The 19,188-nt window shown below is 37.5% G+C and overlaps 3 protein-coding genes across 6 annotated transcripts; 1 reads left to right on the top strand and 2 right to left on the bottom strand.

Annotated features, from left to right (window-relative positions):
* Positions 1-3,663: 3,663 nt before the first annotated feature.
* Positions 3,664-13,577, bottom strand: Ak2 (Adenylate kinase 2). Its single transcript, XM_022798082.2, has 2 exons — positions 12,748-13,577; positions 3,664-5,405 (listed from the first exon to the last, which is right to left on the bottom strand). Exons 1-2 carry the CDS (start codon positions 13,276-13,278, stop codon positions 5,157-5,159), a joined length of 780 nt encoding a protein of 259 aa, XP_022653817.1. The 5' UTR covers positions 13,279-13,577; the 3' UTR covers positions 3,664-5,156.
* A 138-nt stretch (positions 13,578-13,715) lies between these two features.
* LOC111247356 (winged helix repair factor 1-like) lies at positions 13,716-16,601 on the top strand. Of its 4 annotated transcripts, XM_022798160.2 has the most exons (6): positions 13,914-13,988; positions 14,249-14,329; positions 14,457-14,730; positions 14,918-15,101; positions 15,415-15,636; positions 16,462-16,601. In XM_022798160.2, exons 2-6 carry the CDS (start codon positions 14,313-14,315, stop codon positions 16,584-16,586), a joined length of 822 nt encoding a protein of 273 aa, XP_022653895.1. In that variant the 5' UTR covers positions 13,914-13,988; positions 14,249-14,312; the 3' UTR covers positions 16,587-16,601. The 4 variants fall into 4 exon arrangements, with proteins under 4 accessions (XP_086838647.1, XP_086838646.1, XP_022653895.1 ...); XM_086982521.1 differs by lacking the exons at positions 13,914-13,988; positions 14,249-14,329 and adding an exon at positions 13,716-13,866; XM_086982520.1 differs by lacking the exon at positions 14,249-14,329 and having other exon boundaries at positions 13,852-13,988.
* Positions 16,602-17,195: 594 nt separating this feature from the next.
* On the bottom strand, positions 17,196-19,175 carry Phf5a (PHD finger protein 5a). The gene is made up of 3 exons (XM_022797295.2): positions 19,015-19,175; positions 18,313-18,430; positions 17,196-17,772 (listed from the first exon to the last, which is right to left on the bottom strand). The coding sequence occupies exons 1-3, from the start codon at positions 19,064-19,066 to the stop codon at positions 17,610-17,612; spliced, it is 333 nt and encodes a 110-aa protein (XP_022653030.1). The 5' UTR covers positions 19,067-19,175; the 3' UTR covers positions 17,196-17,609.
* Between the last annotated feature and the right edge of the window lie 13 nt (positions 19,176-19,188).

The following is a 19,188-nucleotide window of genomic DNA, read 5'->3' as shown; positions in this document are numbered from 1 at the left end:
AGTAAGCGTTTATGATTATTGCGTGGGATGGACAAGGAGAATTGATACAACAAGAAATCAGAAAGCACAACATGACTCAATTCCAATGGATTATTTGCGGGTCAAATGGACGCATGTATTTATATATCCCAAACAGTATAAAGTTGGCGCTCTTGGTTTTGAAAATCGGCTTTACTAGCAGCGAATGAAAATAGTACACATAAGGATTAACGACAAAATGAAAGCCTATCCAAACTTTCAAAACCTTTTCAGAGACATACGACTGGCCAAAGTGATTTCTCTTTTGGAGCAAAGACCACTCTAAACTTTTATGGACGATTACCGTCCATTCGAAGCATTATGAAAATTCTTGACAAAAGCTATTCTGAGACCTACCATTACTCGTGGTCCATAATACTCAGACGTCTGTATTCCACAGAAGTTATGAAAGCTGTCGGGCAGAGTATATGTCAGTTGACTGTCTGCTTTTGACAGAGGCTACAAAAGGACATCCTTGTGATTTAAGTAATCGATTTATCTAGCGAATATCGCAGAGTGTGAATGAAATTGTTTGTTTGTGCACAACAAAAGCTTCCCTTATACACGGGCATGTCGTCTGTAAAATAGGTTTTAAAAAAACTAATACGACAATTTTGTGCTTTTATTAAGTGTTAATGAACCTTTTAGTTAAACACGTTAATTTAACCCAATTAAAGATCCTCATTACGATTTGTATTCGACTTAAGAAGCTTACCTTATTTATCTGTGCTTATAGACTTATATAGACTGCTTATATCTGAGACCCTAGTGAATGTCCATGGGCACAATCGCAAAGTGCAAGCAAAAGCCTAAGTGGACCTTATATTTGTGCAGGCAACCTGAATGCAAGTTGGTATTTGTATATACAAGATATACATTTTTCTACTAGCGAATCTGATGCTTTCCGTCTAATTGAAATGTCTTCAGTCAACGATGTAAGACGAAATGACATTACTCGTTTATATACACAAAAAGATACATTCTTCCCAAGACCATGAACTTACTTACGTAATTTTACAAAAGCATGACTTGTACAATAATCGCATCAGTAAGAATGCCTCCACACGTTTAGAGGCACAAGCAACTATGATGATAAATGTAAAAACCTATACCAGTTGCAACATTAAAGGAATCATTTGCCTCCAGAAACACTGCCTCCTTTTTGCCGCTAGAGTAACAAAAAAAAAATAGCAATAGGATAGTACATGATGGGTATGATTTTATGATGATAGTATGATCTTATCATACTATAGAAATAAAACACGAAAAAAACACAAACAATTTATTCCAAAGTGTTTGTAGCAAACAGTAGAAATCAATTGCTTATTGAATATGTGAATAAAAAAGTGCCTTGTTTTTGTACCTTTATTTTACAAGTGAATGATGCTTAATGCGAGATGCTTAATATAAATATCAAATGATATACAATGTTTCATGAGAACGTCAATAAGTTTATCAAAGTCTTGCTGTGAGGACCTGATTCTTATCTACTTTTGGCAAAAATCCAATCTATGGTACATATGCATTTACTAATTATTTTTCATCTAATTATTTTTATCATGTTTACCACTGAAAAATAGGATCGTGGAGAAATTAGAAAACAATATAGCTAAAGAGACCATACCGACCACAGTAATACAATGCGCTAGCCGAGTTGGAATAATTTCTACAACTTTTATATTGAAGTTGCTTAGCAACTAGAGTTGTGGATGTATGTCACATTAATTTCTTGATGCAATAATTATACATGCTCATAAATAGGACTATTAGTTGTTGCTAAATTTAATAAAATATAGTAATGGCCATTATTAGCAGTTGTACACCTGTCGCCAATACTCTCTTATGTTCGCAGGCAGAGAAGAATTTCTTACCACCGAACTGTAGTTTGTCTAGATCTTTAAGAATCCAAAAAACTATGAATGCTAGTACAAACTTTTGCTAGGGAATGGAGATTAGTTAAATTAAAAAAAAATTGTAACGTAGAGTTTCGTTGATCTTATGAATACTCTGGCATTGCAAAATTGGATATCATGACATAGCCCTGATTTCGGAACAAATCTAATACAAATGAGATCCAGATAAAGGTTTTGCAAACTGGTACACACCGTGACCAACCAATTTCGGTACGAAACAGATAAAGTAGCTGTGAAGAGACGCTGACTTTACTAAAGGAGGGCGCTTCGGGTATAATCTTTTTCATCAAGGTATCAACGTCTGCTTAATCGCGTCTAGATATAATACCACTACTGATAAATGCCTAAAAAAGAGTTCAGTAAACTTTGCGTATACCGAGTTCAATTCGTTTTATCCCTTCGCATATTCATCGCGTCATTTTAATGCTAGCCCAACATATTATTACAAGTGGATTCAATATATATATATATATATATATATTTATTCTACAGCAAGAATCTCTAAAGTTATCCCTCCGGCGCCAAGTCTATATATCCTTCTGTTAATAAAGTAGCCGAACACTGTATTTCTCCGTAGTGTATCGAAAGATGCCATCCAGTTAGTCAAATACCAAAGTTCTTAAAAGTTCTCTATTAAAGTTTCTGCAAGAAATACGCACACGTACCTCACCGTGTCTTTGATAAGATTCTTTGATTGACTTGGGTGAACTGCTGGAAAAAAGAACCCAAAATTACCCCAGAAAAAAGATATAACGCTGACTATGCTGGCATGTGCACTACACGAACGTCTTAGGCGATTGGATTGCGTGACAGGTTCATTGAACAGAAGCTACAGGCAGTAATGGCAACGGTGTGATATTATTATCTTCTAAATTTAATAGCTTTTATCTGTATAAGTGATCAATATATCTAGCAGTAAACCGAAACCCTTTTATTAAAAAAAGCAAGATAAAGCATCGCTACTTGACAAGTGGGGGGATAGTTATGAAAGAGACGTGCAATAAGCCAAGTAAAAAACTTATAGATGGATTTGGCGTTCAATCAAATATAATATTTTCGGCAATAGTCTTTCAAAGGTACTTGTCCTTTAAACATAGTTTTTTTTTTTCACTATACATGATTTTTGTAGTTTACAGTTTGATTAGATGCTCTAAGAAAAAGGCTATAACGCTTTATATGCTGTTACTGAAATCGTTACATATATCGGGAACGTGGTCAGTGTTTATGAATTGTTGCGCTGTGAATCGTATTTTCTATACAAAACATAACACATTTTTACTCGGTTCTAAGAGCCGAATTCTATCAGTTTTTGTCACATAACAAACAAAGCGGAGATTTATGAACATGATAAACTACGAGGACCGCGCGACTGCTGATGTAAACATGTTTCTCACTTACCTTGCACTAGGCACTTTATGTAACCTTTTATATAATATTGATACTAGCGAAATATATGAACCTGACTCTTGGTAAATTTTCTTGCAACAAGTTTTTTTCATAATAAGCGAGTTTAGCGCTTCCGTCTGGCAGATGCTGATCGTATTCGACTTAACCGTGTATCAAGCAGGTAATTGGCAATTACCTCAAAAGCGTCCTATCTAAAGACTAACTTTTAGCTTAGCATTTTAAGAAATCTGGTGATTGATAACAACGCGATATTAATACCAGCTCTAGTCCTATACAATAGTTATACTAACCATGTGCGTTTACATTATATTAAGACAAGCCTATATATTTTAAAATCTTTTCTTCGCATTTATTTTCAACGAACCTTTCCCCTGTCTATGTAACAAAATAGCCAGCGACAGTTTTCCAGTTAGGTAATATTCTCGCCCAGGATTTTTTACCAACTTTACAACTATCCTCTTCTTTGCGCTCTTTCCAGCAACTCCGATTACTAGTTTAATATTATTTCCAAGAAAGCGCGTCATTCCTGGCTAACTTTTAACATCGAACGCAAACTGAAGATCACATTTTGAGCACCCAATGCGGCAGCCATTCACATCTGTCTCTTTCATTAGACTAACAATTCATCATGTTCTCTTTAATGTCACTAAAATATTGCAGGTCATCTTCATGTGCTTTTGTTTACCTTGAACTTTTAATATTAGTGGGACACAACATATAATCGGTCACGTTATTTAACTACGCCGTTAGAAGTTAGAAATTATTTACTGACGAATGGTTCTTGAGTCTTTTTTGTTGCGGCAATACATTTTTCGAAGAGAAGAATTGATCTATTTTTATAGTGAAAAGTGAAATCCCAAATCATTAGAGTAAATACGGTTTCACTGTAGTGTGTCAAGCAGCAGAAATAGAAAAAATATATGTATAAACTAGCATAAAAGAACAAACAATCGATTCCGTCGGCCTTTGAAGGTAACTTAGTATATGTAAGTACCAAGTCCAGCTTAACCAACACTAAAGGACAAAAGTACTTTATAACACTTATAAAGGGAAAGCGTACTTGAAGAAACATTTTAAACATGCCTACACGATGTCGTAAGTGAACGAGAATTAGCTTCGCTTCGTCTGACCGTAAAAATATATCTTTTTAATCCCTATAGTAAACGTTACTCCTTGACAAAATGTTTATTTGATTTTATAGATCTTTTCTGATTATCACATCCATCGCTGAACACACCTCGGAGCAACAATTTATTTGTACGCATTAATAGAAAAAGTTGTAAAAAAAAATATGGCTACTTTGAGTCATTTAACTCCAAATGCATCGTTCCTTGTCGCTCCCTCCTAGCTTGAACTGAATAAATTTTATACTATTCGCTTGCACGACATTATCATCACTGTAATAGATTTTTCGCAACCTACTCGACTACTAACGTCACTAAATTGGTTTCTCTACACGATCCTCACTTCCAAACGTTTTCAATATTTGTTTACAAGTCCGTGTTAGCAGTACATAAGCGCTGGACAGCAACTCTAAGTCATGTCTGGCTATAGAGTTACTCGTTTATTTTTTTGCGATGAATATACGGAACATGGAGTTGGGGAAGCCGGTTGAAGTTGTTTTCTTGCCTTTCAACAGATTTGTACGATTGCGTTCCACGTCATAATTTACGCACGTATTCTTGGGCTTGCCCCTATAGTACTTGGCCGCACCCGGCGGTCAGACCCGTTCAGAATGAATGAATAAGGCCATTTTCTTTTTATCGTGAGTCTCGTCATAATGAAGAGTACTTAGAAATGAGCGTAAGAGACAAAATCTCATCGGCCAGAATTCATGATTTCGGAAGCCCGTCGACGTGCGCTTTCGAATGCAGACAGGATATCGCTGAATACCTTATCGGATTTCTGCGCGGCATCCACACGAAAATGAATACCGGTGCGTCGATAATAATCAATAAGCGGCGATGTTTTAGCGTGATACGAAGCTAAACGGGTCTTAAGAGCGTCAACATTGTCGTCTGATCGGCGAACCAGCGGCTCTCCCGTTATGTCGTCCTTCATCGGTTCCTGCAATTTATCATTCATATTCAATTGTTAATTGAGAGGAACCCTTTTCCCATTTTATAAACTAAAAATTTTGTTAGTGTTTAGCTTACGTCACAGCTGAAAAGCAGAAAATGCGTTTGGCACGAAACGAAGGCACGCAAGTCGACAAGTTCAGTGCTCCGGCTTTCATTTAAAACAATTATTCCGTAAATCTTTCGAGGAAAAGAAATCTTTATGAGATTTCATTGATATCAAAATTAACATCAGAGAAATTCGTGTCTAAAATAACATATTAATTCGATAACATTTGTATATGTATATGGTAGTGTCTTCAAGAAGCACCATACTGCTCTGATTAACGGAAATTTATCAGGTATTAACAGCAAAGAAAAGCCATAGAGTCACATGCATATTTGTAATTACTTCCGTCAATTTATTTTGAACGCAATCTACATGTTATAGGCTTATAGTTGCGATCAAAATAGCCTTTGAAGATCATAACTTACTTCCCACCCTAAAGCAAAACTATTTCTTTCTTACAGCGTCCAATAGTATACATACACAGGCGTTTCCAATAAGGTGGGCAAGATTATGTAGTTAAAGATGAAACGTGATTAGAAATTACCCCAGGAGGATATTATCCAAAAGATATTATCCCAGGAGGTTGTGATCATTACCAAATACAGATGGCCCGATAAATATACGAATTATTATTGTAACAGGCATAAGAAATTAGTACTGATACGGACAGGCGCACACATTACTTAGCGCCCTTTTTCATCAGCCGATAAAATTTTACCGCCACTTCCTTCAATCTCGATCAGTAATTACAAGATATACGCAATAAGAATAAAATTGTCTACCCAAACCCACGATGGAGAACTGTAACAAATAAAACTGTGAATAGAAATAGGTTCATTACGAACCGCACCACTTATTTATAACATCAGATTTATTATTTTATTCTTTGCTCATAATCCGGATTCCATATATACGCAGGACGCTATCCAAGATCATCTTGTTACTTGTCTCAGTCTTTGCAAACGTCAAGTAAAGCCGAATGGGCTGTGGACCTAAACACATTGCACACTTCTCGTACTACCGTGCTTGCAGCCATTCGATCAGATGGCTTCCGTTCTTTCGAAACATTGCTTCGCTTGTCCAGTACCACTATGCAAATATTTTTTTGTATATAATAATAATAAATAAAAAAAATGATTTTTACTTTTGGATTTTTCACTGCCTCTCAATCTTTGTTGAGATACATGCCCAGTAAGGGCATTGCCCTCCGTCTTCTGCCGTATAATTATAACTCTATCAGAAATAAGACGTGTATTATCATTACCCGATTAACGGCGTAGTTTCTAAAAGGTTCGTAGCAGCGACAAAATTTGCGGTTGACCAAACCTATAGAAATACCCGAAACACGATACGGGTTGGCTATCCGCACAAAAGCTATTTTCTGACCAAATAAAAAAAAAACTCAGTCAGAAGGGGGCCGAATCGCCGCAAAAAGCTTTCCACTCTTAGAGCAATAGTTGGCACCCGGAGGTCTTCGAGTCAAAGACGACAACGAAACCTTTTTGATCATTGGTACCGATGGTCAAGCACAGAAATTCTTTATGGGCAATTAATATTTATAATCAATAAATGTGGAATATACGCATATAAAATACGATCAACTTCACTATATTCATCTATGTCAGGCAGGAATTATAGCGTAATGGATATGAATGAACAAGAGGACGTCCTATAATAATGCACAGTTTTTGCATTAAGTAGAAACCATGAAAACGCAACGTGCTCCAGACAATTGCATATAAACCATAATATGCTTGTAGTTGTAAAACAATAAACATGGTAACCTATCGTGCTAGAGAAAACTGGCAACCTGATCTGCCTAAAGCGCAGGTGAAATCATGTACATGGAGCTGATGTTTTTGCCAACTCACGTTCGTACCTTAACCTTTCTAGTGCCAGTTTCGGTAAGTTGATAGATGCTCACATGTTCATATGATTACGGCAGCAATGCATTACACTGGTGGAGTGCACCGAGCAATATGTCATTCAACCAAGCCTCGAAGTAAAGATGGATGAAACAGCAACCCCTACATATGAATGCCAGATTACTTTAAGGTTAGAAAAAAAGTTTGTCGTATGAAGCGTTTTCACAAGGATTTTACTTAATTACAAAAAAGGAGATGGAACTTTTTGCCTTTTCCTCAATACGGCAGATAGTACACAGCACAACAGCAGGCAATTGCAGCCTGGTGTACCGGCTAGGCCGCAATGAACGACAACGATAAGAATAGTATTAATAATTAGGTCACAACAGCGCACGCTAGTTTTTACCCACCCATACTTGTAGGAAAACCGTATGAAGCTCTCGATATGTGGGTATATATAGTAGATATAATATTTAGCTATTATAGCTTGATGATTTCGCCACCTTCCGAAAATCTACGCATAAGCTTTAAGCTCGAAGTGCTGACATACAAATAAAGATGCATGATCACTTTGTTAGCCCAGTACTAACCAAGGCTTCGTTGAAATTCACTTACATAAACTGATAAAAAGCCTTTTCATACGTTGTATGTGTACTTAGCGATATTGCTTGGGTCCACAGAAATAATGAGATTTTTTTTACTTTTGGCGGTACGTCACCACGTCACAATTGATATTAAGACCCTTCATTGAATGGCGAATAAAAGATAATCATGTTCTATACGGCATAGCCGCGTAAATCCCTTGGGAAGAACATTAGAAGGACTAAACCCATCTGTCCTTAAAAGCTCGACAATTTCATGTAATCAAGGTTGAATTTGGATAAACGAATTTGAACTACATGCAAGAGCCTTAGTTGACTGCAGCCGCCTATATCTTCTATATATTAAATATATTCCAATAAATATAAACTGTCTTTAAAAAGCCAAAAGCTTTGACTGATCTTTTAATATTAGTGTGTGAGTGACAACCAGATCGCGTGATAGAAATAAGATAACTTTCTATCTTATATGCTAAATACCTCTGAATCGTATTTATGCTTTGTCCCTTAAGCAAATGCGCATTCGCGCATGCAGGTACAACGCGTTATTATGTTATAAACGCGATCCATAGAAGTCATAACTTGTTCATGTATTGTACGCTGTGCTATAGGAAAGAGGCTAGTGAAGCGTGAAACACGTGACCTCATAATTATTATTAATGGATTTTGCTGAAACTGTAAATCTTCTCACCCCTGAGCACTCAACAATTGTGTGCTCAGGGGCATGAAGTGAACCGGAGGACTGCGTCTGTAGCTGTTATTAGAAAGCGGCGTTCCCATACCATAGCTATTAGGTACAATCGCGATTCGACTGTGATGCAACCCAACCAGGGACTGTTGTGTTAACACGTTGAGACGTCATGCCTATAAGGCAGCAGGCAATTAGGTCGCCGGCTATAATTTGACGTAAAAACTCTCAATATCAGTTTGTTTGCGTCTCTAACTGGTACTCAACTCGAGGAACCTACGGGCAATATACACAGTATGACACATGGCTTAATATCGAGAAATCCTACTAGTATAGTTAACTGATTGTTTGATTATTGCTATCGGCTAGTTACTCTCTTGTTGATTGCCGTCACAAGTTTACTTATTCTACTTATATGTTATAATTTAAAGCTTAAGGGCCTGTGGTGTGGTAGATTCATTATATGAACTCCAAAGGTGTATTATGTCGATCCCGATGATAACAATATCATTGATAAAACATATAGTGTTAGCTATTCCTATATGGAACAAGGATATCGAATGTAAATTTGGTCGTGAATTTGTGCTGCCATCGAAAAAAAATCGACACAAATGAATTGCTTTATAAAGCAACTTATATAACTCTGATTTGGTAGTATTTGGTACTTTGGCGAGCTGATACCAGAAATAGCTTGAATCAACTATTGCAAACTCGCCCTTTGACAGAACTACTGTCCTGTCCAACAATTTCTTTCGATTGGCTTTTCACGCTTAGTGGTCCTAAACCGTACCCTTTGTCCTTGTCTAACATTTAAAAAAAATTGTGTAGTTATTGCACCAAACTCATTTGATTTGTACCTAATTTTGCAATACATCTGAATTATTATAAATCATTATTACAATTTCAATGCTGTGTTCGCTACCTGGATTACGTTGAAAATGTAACTGGTACTGTGTAAATTAGACTGTGTGTTTTTGTTCATTATTAAATTGTAACTACATGTTTTGATTAATACGTTTGAAAATTAAATCACTACCGGCACAATTGCCTACTTAACTGCATTTAGAACGTGTCTAGACCTCGTAAACTTTCACTGAAGACACGTGTCACTTCAAATGTCCTTATGTAATTATGCATTATTTCCACAGAGTCGTTTTTCGATGATGGTTACATTAGAGCTTAAATTTTGAAGAACACGTTGGCAAGAAAACGCAAGATCAACCGATTGTTTTTGTTATTTTCACGCATTAATTCGCTAATCCAGCTTGATGGTAAGCAAGGAACACTCGAAGGCGAATAGGACTTCTATGTGTACCTATATCTACCTGTAATTTGCGGGACTGTCGCGGGCGGGAATAAACTGTCGCCATTTGTAAGCATATGTTACAGTCTGATTACTATCGATTAAATATTGGTAATTGAAATAAGAAATTTATAATTGGAACCTGCTGCCTTATGCCTATATGATTCAATTTTTTTTTGTTGCACGGCTTAAATTTTTTTAATTTTTCCGCCTGTCGACCTCACTAAAATACAGAATGCGTTAAAGAAATAACCCGGAAGAGTCAGGCTGTCCAGTTTTACCTCTCTATTTGCTCTGCTGTATACTAAACATATACAACGGGTCTGTCGCTCCCCAGAGTTTGCTTCGAATAACTTCTCTCGTTTCACTTAGGTAACGTTAATATTCATCGTTTTTGTGAAAGTTTTAAGCGCACGCCTGAGCAAGTGGAAGCTCATTCTCGAAAGTGCGACCTTCACGCGACCGGTCGACATTGCTCCTTCGGACCAGTTCACACACGTCCTATTTTAGCGACATGGCGAACCTAAATAGCAGCTGCTATGCTTCATCGTTGAGATAATCACACTGTGGTACTCGCATACAGAGAAAATAGAAACGAACGATTGCGCAGTCCCGTGTTCCTTGAACATGTATTAACAACTTGAGCTATACTGTTACATTGTAATCACATTCGCATTAATTAAAAACAACAATTTACGAATATGATTTTTCTTAGTATGTGATCTCCAAATATTTTAGAGAATTTAATGGCGTTTCTGCGACTAGTATGGAAGAAATATGGCAAACTCGACAGCGTTACCAACTAGCGAGCGCAATTCAAGTCTTCAGAACAGTATTTTTTTGAAAAAAAAAGTTCTCTCAGATACAAACTTTTAATTATAGTTTTCACTATAATCGGATTAAAACTACCCTCAAAAATAATCATAATTGTTGTGATTGTTGGGCAAGCCTGTACAGCAACCTAAGAGCTTTTTAGCTCTCGGTTCGCTCGTTAGATTACCTGATTCATGTGATAATGGCGGCGAAATAAAAAGGACAAACAAAAAGTTTTTTTTCTTTATGAAATATTCAATGATCCATTAAAAAGCTCTAATATTTTATATAGGTTCGCCAATTTAAGTGTAAAAATACAACGCAGAATATTCCTTAGTTGTAAATATTAAGCAGAAGCTATTATGAGATCTCCCGGAATTCGTACCCATCTTCTCTTATATATATATGCTGTTTTGAATAGATAAAATATACAAATTATAACAAAAACGTGACCCGCATCACGAGTAAAGCCAAGACCTTCTAAGATGATAGATTGACTTCAACTCGAATTCCTTATGAAGGTGACACAATCGTAATCATAAATCGGATACGATCGGAGTTAGCTGTAGGAACAAGGGATGCCCAGGATACGGTATGGATATTAAGATTGGCTCCTCATATAGTAAAGATTCTCAAATTATCATCAAATTTCTGCCAGCCCAGTAGATCCTAGCTGGCTAACAATATAATATCTATAGTAGGCGATCTAAAATAATTTATTTATCGTATGTAGTGAAGGCGTTTTCATAGTACAGCACCAGTAATATTTATCTGAAGTACGCCTGTGCATTTAAGCGGCACACTACTCGAATATAATACTTGCCGTCGTTAGGTGACGTGCAAAAGACTGCCGTTCATGATCGTTGATAGTGAAGAAAGTGCTTGTTAAGCAAAAAAGCGGTCGATATTCAATTTTCCCTCGATTGGATATCAGTCCTTCTTCCGACTATTTTCCCCGACGCCAAGACTACATTGCGTCTCTAAGTTGCTAGACATCAGCTGCTAGAGACAATTTATTTAACAGTAGTCAACGCAACGTTAGATAAGCAATTTTCTATGACAAAAAATATATTTTTGCGGGTATTTAACAACAGCGTACTTTCCGTCAAACGTACATCAGTAAATAATATAATATGAATGTTTTTTTGTTACCTTAACACTGTCAGCTAGCACTACTATTACAAATTTCCCACGTACCTATATAAATATTTTGAGTTGATGTCCGATGCTGGTGTTCAGCGTTACTTCGGACGCTGGCTTGTCCCAACGAGACTTAAAGTATGTCTACTCCCGCCTACCTATGGCCTTCGTAACGTCTACAGAGTAAAGCGTAAGCCGAGTACATAATGGCTGTGGATATTTCGCTCGCTGCTGCAGAATGCAGCATCCATAGAATAAAATGAATCGAAGAAGAAAGATAATATACGTTTCGCTACTTTTTGTTTGATTAAAAGTACTCAGAATTTTCACATGCTTTACTTTTTAATTTGTATCGTATTTTCCAGACAACAGGTGCTCCTAACTGCGCTTGATAGCCTTGGATGGTGCGTTAGATTTAACCTTTTGTCGGCATGCCTAGAGTCTTAAATGGATAAATGATGCTAGATTCCACAGACAGCAATAGATACTCGTATACCGACAGAAAAACCCGATCGCCGCACGTGCTCACGGTACTGAACTTCTTCCATAAAATCATGTATTTTAGTAAAAAAAATAAAAAGCATGCTAACAGGAACTGTAAGAAGGTCAAGTGAGTAAAATTCGATGATATGGAATAGATACATCTCCTTGTTTAAACAGAAATCATATCATATAGCAAAACATGAAGTTACGGGATGAATCGACCAAGTACTTTTGCTAACATTATTATAATTACTATGCTAGTGCAACGAACTGCAATGGCAAAGTGATATGATGGGTAAATAGAATACGAATGTCAAACGAACGGGTAGCAAACATTTTAATGCACAAAAACGATCTAATGATAAGTGTTAAAAAGTCAAATAAAAGTGACCTTCGGTGGTGCAAACTCCTCATGGTAGCTTCGCCCGCTGGCCGGGTGTACCAGGCGACCGGTGATTCGGCGCACGAGCAGATTGTCGTCAATGTCGAAATCAATGACGGAATCCAGCTGAGTTTTGCGTCGCTCAAGTAGCTCATCGAGCTTTTGTGCCTGACTAACGGTGCGAGGGAAACCGTCAAGCAAGAAGCCATTGAGACATTCTGGTTTGTCCAAACTTTTCTCAATCATCGATACCACAAGTGAGTCTTCGACAAGTTTCCCTTCAGACATGATTGTCTTTAATCGTGAGCCAAGAACGGAGCCAGACGCGACCTCGGCGCGAAGTAGATCACCGGTAGATAGATGGCATACGTTGTATTCCGCTTTGAGACGTGGTGCCTGAGTGCCCTTTCCGGACCCGGGAGGGCCGAGCAACACTGCATTGATGCCTTTCTTGTACTGTTCATGCGGTTCGTAAGAGTTCCCGTAGAGAACTCCAGTGTCTTCGAACTTATACTTGTTTGCCTCCCCGTTGGGAGCCATTGGTGCTAAATTATTTTACAGAATAAAGTTGTGCCGAGACAACGACGACTAACGACGATAACGCGGTTGCACTTAACCCTTTTCGTTTTCAGTATACGATAGAAACTATCCTGAGCTCACGCAACGACTTGAGATTACTAATACAACGGAAATAATAGCACCCACGATTAGCACACAGGTATTTCACAGACTCTGACCTATATGGCAATCGAAGCGAATCTCTCTGAACGCCATAAGTCGAAAGTAGAGCCGGCTGGCTATGAGTAGCTGCTGCTCCCGCCGCTTTTACTCGCGCTGTTGAATCCAACTGGTGTACGGATCGCGCCACTGACGAGACGTCCGGAAGGAGAGGGCAAAACAATTGCATGTGATTAGCTAGCCACGCCATAGATCTACACAGGCTAATAACAGGCTACTTTTTAAATTGTTTGCCACACTTTGACATCAATAGAGGCAACGAATCTACCGGGAGATATTGGACTTGCTAGTGCAGATATCTGCTTTCAAAATACTAAGTTGTCAACTAAATTGCAGATACATCCGAAATTTGCGTCGAACGGGTCGTTGGGGGCAGTTTTTCCACGCTCGGTAAATATCAGCCATCGCCAACGCCAGTGTAAATCATAACCCTATCAGCTGATGTTCGAAATGACGGAGACGTTCGTTTCGCCAGTGGTAGTGGAGGATCGCCGGGTGGATTGAAACAAATGGTGTTTATTTGATTGACGAAAATGGGTGCCTGATTAGACAAAAAACAGTGATTAATAGCCAAGCGAATTTTAACAATGGGTGTCTTCAATTTAGATCTTGTAGAAGTCTAGAATTTCGAATGCAATAATTCGCTGACGTGTGAAAGTTGTTAAGTAGATCTACGTACTTAGTATCTCCATAGGCTTATAAATATTTTCCAAAAAAAGACTCTGTAGTTGGTAGATTTCTAATAGGCATCTCTCTTGTGATTTTTGTGTAGAAATTAAGTATATTCTGCTGGATTAGTCAATACAAACAAAAAAGGCAGCTTATCTGAGAGCGCTATGCATCTAACTTCTCGGTAGGTTTCTAAAATAGCGTAGTCCTTCCTGATTTCTCTCAAAATTTTCCTTTTTTTTTTAAGAACGTATACGCATTAATGCTTACATTGAGATAACCAAATAACTATATGACTGTTTATTTAAAAGTTTTACAATGTCCTCCATATGGGGGAGAACAGGGGCAAAGAGAGCCCGCTTCGACGTGGATATTGTCCTACTTCGACTTCGAGATGAATACATAAACCGCTGTATTTGCAAACAGGACTTCCCTTTAGCCGTTGTCCTCCAGCATCAATTATACGCACACTTCACTAACAGAACATTAGTGGACCGTCGCGTAGAACAGCTTATAGAGAGTGGACGTCTCCGAGCAGTTCAAATGGGTGACGCGGAAGATGAAACTGCACTCGTCGATTTCGAGGTAATAAATGAAAAGACACTGTTTTTTATTATCTTCAGTAAAGGTTTTGCATTATACTCAAATTATCGGGCAGCATATATATATATATATATGTATTGAAAATTTACATCAAAAGCTTGTTACCTTTACTTACAGAAAAACAATCAAAACCCGTAACAACGTTCTGTTTAACCGTATTGCTTCACAGGAATACCAAGAACATTGTTTATCATCAGCCAAGGATCAGTCACTCATGAAGAGATTTTTAAACTGCTTGAAAACTCATTTTTATATAGTGTTCACTCGGGAACAGCTGGAAAAGCATGACTTCTCAGAAAGACAGGTGTCGGATCTTATCCGCATGGGAGTTCTGTCATTGAGGACGATTGTAGGTGAGTAATGGTATAACAAAAGTAGCACAAGTTTTTCAGATTACTTTTTCCTGTCAATACATTAACTGGACAACGCGTTCAGATGCCTTTTCTTTTATCCAGGTAGCTAACGCATGATTTTTATACTGCATGTTCATACTTGAAATTTCCATCCATCCTAATTATTTTAGACCGTCACGGAACGCCGCTCTCGCTTACAGTTGGTACACATGAATATATATGAGAATATAAAATTTATGCGACTTGGATTCTATGATAGTTATATAACTTAATTCTAAGGGCTTTTCAATACTATTATGTATCTACATCTTAGGCTCGTATTGGCTAAGTATTCCGGGTGTTGGTGACTACGTGCGGCATCTTGAAACGGGTCGTAAGGCTCTCATACAGATTCTTAAAAGGACTAAATTCAAGCAGATTCTGCGAAGTGACCTTGAGCAAAAAAAGATAGCCCGTTCTCGTTTCAGCATGTCCTATCTCATCGATGATGCACTTGGCAAGGATCTTCTAGAACCCAGTGAAACGACCTTAGGATGTATGCTCACTCTATCAGATTGAACTATCTTGCCGATGTTTTTTGATGTTCACGGAACTGTATATCTCACAACTAGATGCCAATCTTATTTATAGAAATGCTATGCCGACCGACGACTGGTCAAAGACAACCTCAAATGCATGCTGTGCCTGCACTTGTTCTCACTTCTTTACTGCCCATAAAATAAAGTGGTGAATAATTTCGAATTAAAAAAACTAAATACACCTGAGAGATAAAGGAAACATACGAGCAAAAAAGTAAGTGCTTTACTAGCAGCTACCTTTTTGTGGACATAAAGTACTTTCGGCTTTACAGAAATATGACAACGAGAATGAAAGTTCTATCGACATCTGAGAAGATGTGCCCCCTGAAACGAATGCCTACAAATAGGGAATTAGAATATTTCTTATTTAATACAATGTTTGGAAATGTATAAAAGAAAGTCGTACGTTGATGACAACATCGTACTGCTTATCGTTATACTTTTTTTTTCGATGGGAGCGGAGTCGGAATAAAATTTTCTTACAATTCACTCATCATTAGAATCCCGTTTACTGAGATTTTCGAAAACATCGGAGAGTTTGTATTAGCAAATTGCTATTTCATTACCGCGATGTCTCCTCCTTTGCCATTAGAGATCTAAAAAGAGAATAAAACTTATCGAGGCTCTTTAACGCCACAAACATATGAAAAAGGAATGGCGGCAGCTCTCAACGCTACCTCTATGGTTCCTATGTAAACAAACTGTTTTATAAAACTACATATAGTAATAGCTGTGTTCGATAAAGTGACGAATAGATAATAAAAGGTTATTTGATTTTACAGATACATTGAACCACCGTTTTATGCCAATGCTCATAAGCAAGATTCCCGTTTTATACACAAAAATTATAAAAGTAAAGCTCGATGGTTTAAATTTCGTACTTGACTTTTCATTCTTCTTTAGGTAAGCATAAGAGGAATCAGCTTTTACTGAAGTGCCTATTAAAATGTTCTTATCATCCCAAGGCTTACTACGCTCATGGCCTTTCTCGAGAAATAGACATGTAAGATTCCAATAGTTCATATAAAATTCCATTCGTCGTAAGGCCCTCGCTAGTGATCATATTAGGCAAACATTTTACCAAGGATTTTTTCTAATTTCACTATTAGTAGCAAAGGCTATTCTCTTATATTGAGTGCCAACGTCCAATGACCCAGATATGGGCATCATGTGCCAGAATTGACCTACATACAAAAACGAATACTAATAGCAATATAGTGTGAAAGGCTCTGTTATGACGAAAGGAAAAATGCATTTCTACAGAACAAAAATCCATCAATCTCTAAACTATGCTTTAACAAGACGCCATAACATATTGCTTAGACATAAAATATTCCCTTTACTGATATTGTTAGGATATCGCCAAATCACTGTCTAACTTTAGTTTAAATAAAACGGAACTTTTGTATAAAAAGGAAAAGCAACACACACTTAATAGACTAATGGCTATTATTTTAACACTTCAATTTTTGAATGTTTAACATTTACTTGATGCAAAATGACGACACAAGAAAAGTGGATTAATACATGCCCACTTGTGGCTCATTTAATGGCCAGGTAATGGACAGCTGTTCTTCTGTTGACAGATTTCTTTCAGTATAAAAATAGTGCAATAAACATATTGGCCCAGGAGCGGAAAACGATAGCTGCGATGACCAGGAGTTTTTCATTTAGCCAGTCTTTTATGCATAACACTCTATTTCACTCAACGTCATGAAATCTCGGGTGAACGCTAAATCACTCAAATTCCTAACCTGTCGACCAGCCAATTACTATATTCAGCGTAACCTACTTTATGCTTTATTAAATTGAGGGATACTCAAATTAAGCGGTGAACGCAATTATTCTCATTTCCAAGATACAGAGAAGCAGTCGACATATATTGAATGTTTATCGTTGTCCGCATTCCCTAACCGCTCCTGGGCGCTGTCTATCGTTTCTTGAATCCGTATTTTTTTCGTTCGTAAAATAGATCCGTTTTAGAACTTCCGAGGTTGACAATTTTCGGACAGCCATCTCTGTCCTTCTCTTGAATCGTACACTCCTTACAGTAGTATGCGTCAGATACGCCAGGGCCGCCGCAGATCACGCACCTGAAAACCCAAGCTCTCATAAGCGATCAGTGTGGTTCCACTCTAATTTTGACATAGAATACAATTTAATATAAAACTTAGGCGATAGCTTAACGACAGAAGGCCGTCCGAGTGTAAAAATAGATAGTCATAGTAATATTAATAATAAACGACAAGTATAGTCGCCAGCAGGTTATGCAGTCCCCAATCAATTGATTTGAAAATACTACTAACTTAAAATTCTATATAAAATTGTCAGCGTAATCATAATGCTCTATGAACCGTTAACGGATGCTGTGTCCTTCATAATATATTCTTTTGGATATGTGCTGTTCAGTACCAAAAGCGAAAAATAATACTGGAAACTGGATTCGAGTATTTAGCAGGCTAATGCTTCCATCAGATCGAATAAAATATAGTTTTGTAAACAAGCGTGTTGCACATATGTGTACTCTGAAAATCTCGAATCAGCCATGCTCCATGTCCTAACATATTTCTAAATAAAATTCAAGTTATCCATTGGAAATGCCAGGCAGAATAAACGCGGTCAATTGAATTCACCTGCCCTGATATGATCCATAGTTGCACTCATCGCAGATACGCACAAGTGTGCATGGACGAACGTATGAGTCGCAGATTACACACTTTCCGTCGCATTTTTCACAAAGACGACCTATGGCTAAAAGATCAAAACAACACTGATTACTCAAATAGCATTGGATGTTAACGCAATGGCATTAACCACTTGAGAAGTCGGCTAAAATTTTTTATAATTATATTATTGCAGAAAAGTCGTACTGAATTAAATAGAAATTGAAAAACCCATTATGAAAGCCTGGGTACAGTAAGTAAGCCTAGGCCGATTCCTTTTTGTCTCGCAGCGATATACGTATATATAATTTCTCTTGACTCCACTAATGTTCCCGGTTTCGAAGTGCTCGAACAAGATGTAAATTATTAATATTAGGTTTACAGTAGCATCCGTAAAGGGACAAGTTTATCTAAGTGTAGCCTACCTCAGGTTCGCAAATAATACACCATCGGATCCATGCCGTACGGTAACAACAGTAGAATATAATTATCAAACAATTCCTGTTTTCTTCAGTTTTAGATGTACAACATGAAATCATGAAAATGCCTAAATATAGAGTCTAAGAATTGTTGAGTTCAAAAACTTTTATAGAACCGGGTGCCCATGAGTTTGAGAAATTTGTAATTTGGCGCGGAAGTCTGTTTAGAATAGGAATACCCCTCCCCACTTACCGACTCCAGCCTGTTTCCTGCAGAAAATCAAATCGGGATGATGTTTTGCCATTTTGTATGCTGCAAGCGCGACCTGGCGCCGAAGAAAAATACGATTTCATTCAACGCTGCCGAACGCAGTAGAACATCCGATCAATAAAACAGCCGAATTTGCGGAAGTTTGTTTACGTTTTT

The sequence above is a fragment of the Varroa destructor genome, unplaced genomic scaffold, assembly GCF_002443255.2.
Source record: "Varroa destructor unplaced genomic scaffold, Vdes_3.0 BEIS01000003.1, whole genome shotgun sequence".
NCBI lineage: Eukaryota > Metazoa > Arthropoda > Arachnida > Mesostigmata > Varroidae > Varroa > Varroa destructor.
The sequence above is the reverse complement of the archived record's forward strand: the minus strand, read 5'-3'. Positions and strand labels throughout refer to the sequence as shown.

What these genes read in the sequence shown, in the direction of transcription:
- Phf5a (XM_022797295.2), bottom strand. Translation starts at nt 19,066, where the DNA reads ATGGCAAAACATCATCCCGATTTGATTTTCTGCAGGAAACAGGCTGGA. An exon ending in CAGGAAACAGGCTGGAGTCG is followed by an intron (nt 18,431 to 19,014) that starts GTAAGTGGGGAG and finishes TTGATCTTTTAG; the next exon opens with CCATAGGTCGTCTTTGTGAA. An exon ending in TATGGATCATATCAGGGCAG is followed by an intron (nt 17,773 to 18,312) that starts GTGAATTCAATT and finishes TTGGGTTTTCAG; the next exon opens with GTGCGTGATCTGCGGCGGCC.
- LOC111247356 (XM_022798160.2), top strand. An exon ending in GTCATTGAGGACGATTGTAG is followed by an intron (nt 15,102 to 15,414) that starts GTGAGTAATGGT and finishes TCTACATCTTAG; the next exon opens with GCTCGTATTGGCTAAGTATT. An exon ending in CAGTGAAACGACCTTAGGAT is followed by an intron (nt 15,637 to 16,461) that starts GTATGCTCACTC and finishes TTGATTTTACAG; the next exon opens with ATACATTGAACCACCGTTTT.
- Ak2 (XM_022798082.2), bottom strand. Translation starts at nt 13,278, where the DNA reads ATGGCTCCCAACGGGGAGGCAAACAAGTATAAGTTCGAAGACACTGGA. An exon ending in AGGAGTTTGCACCACCGAAG is followed by an intron (nt 5,406 to 12,747) that starts GTCACTTTTATT and finishes GATAAATTGCAG; the next exon opens with GAACCGATGAAGGACGACAT.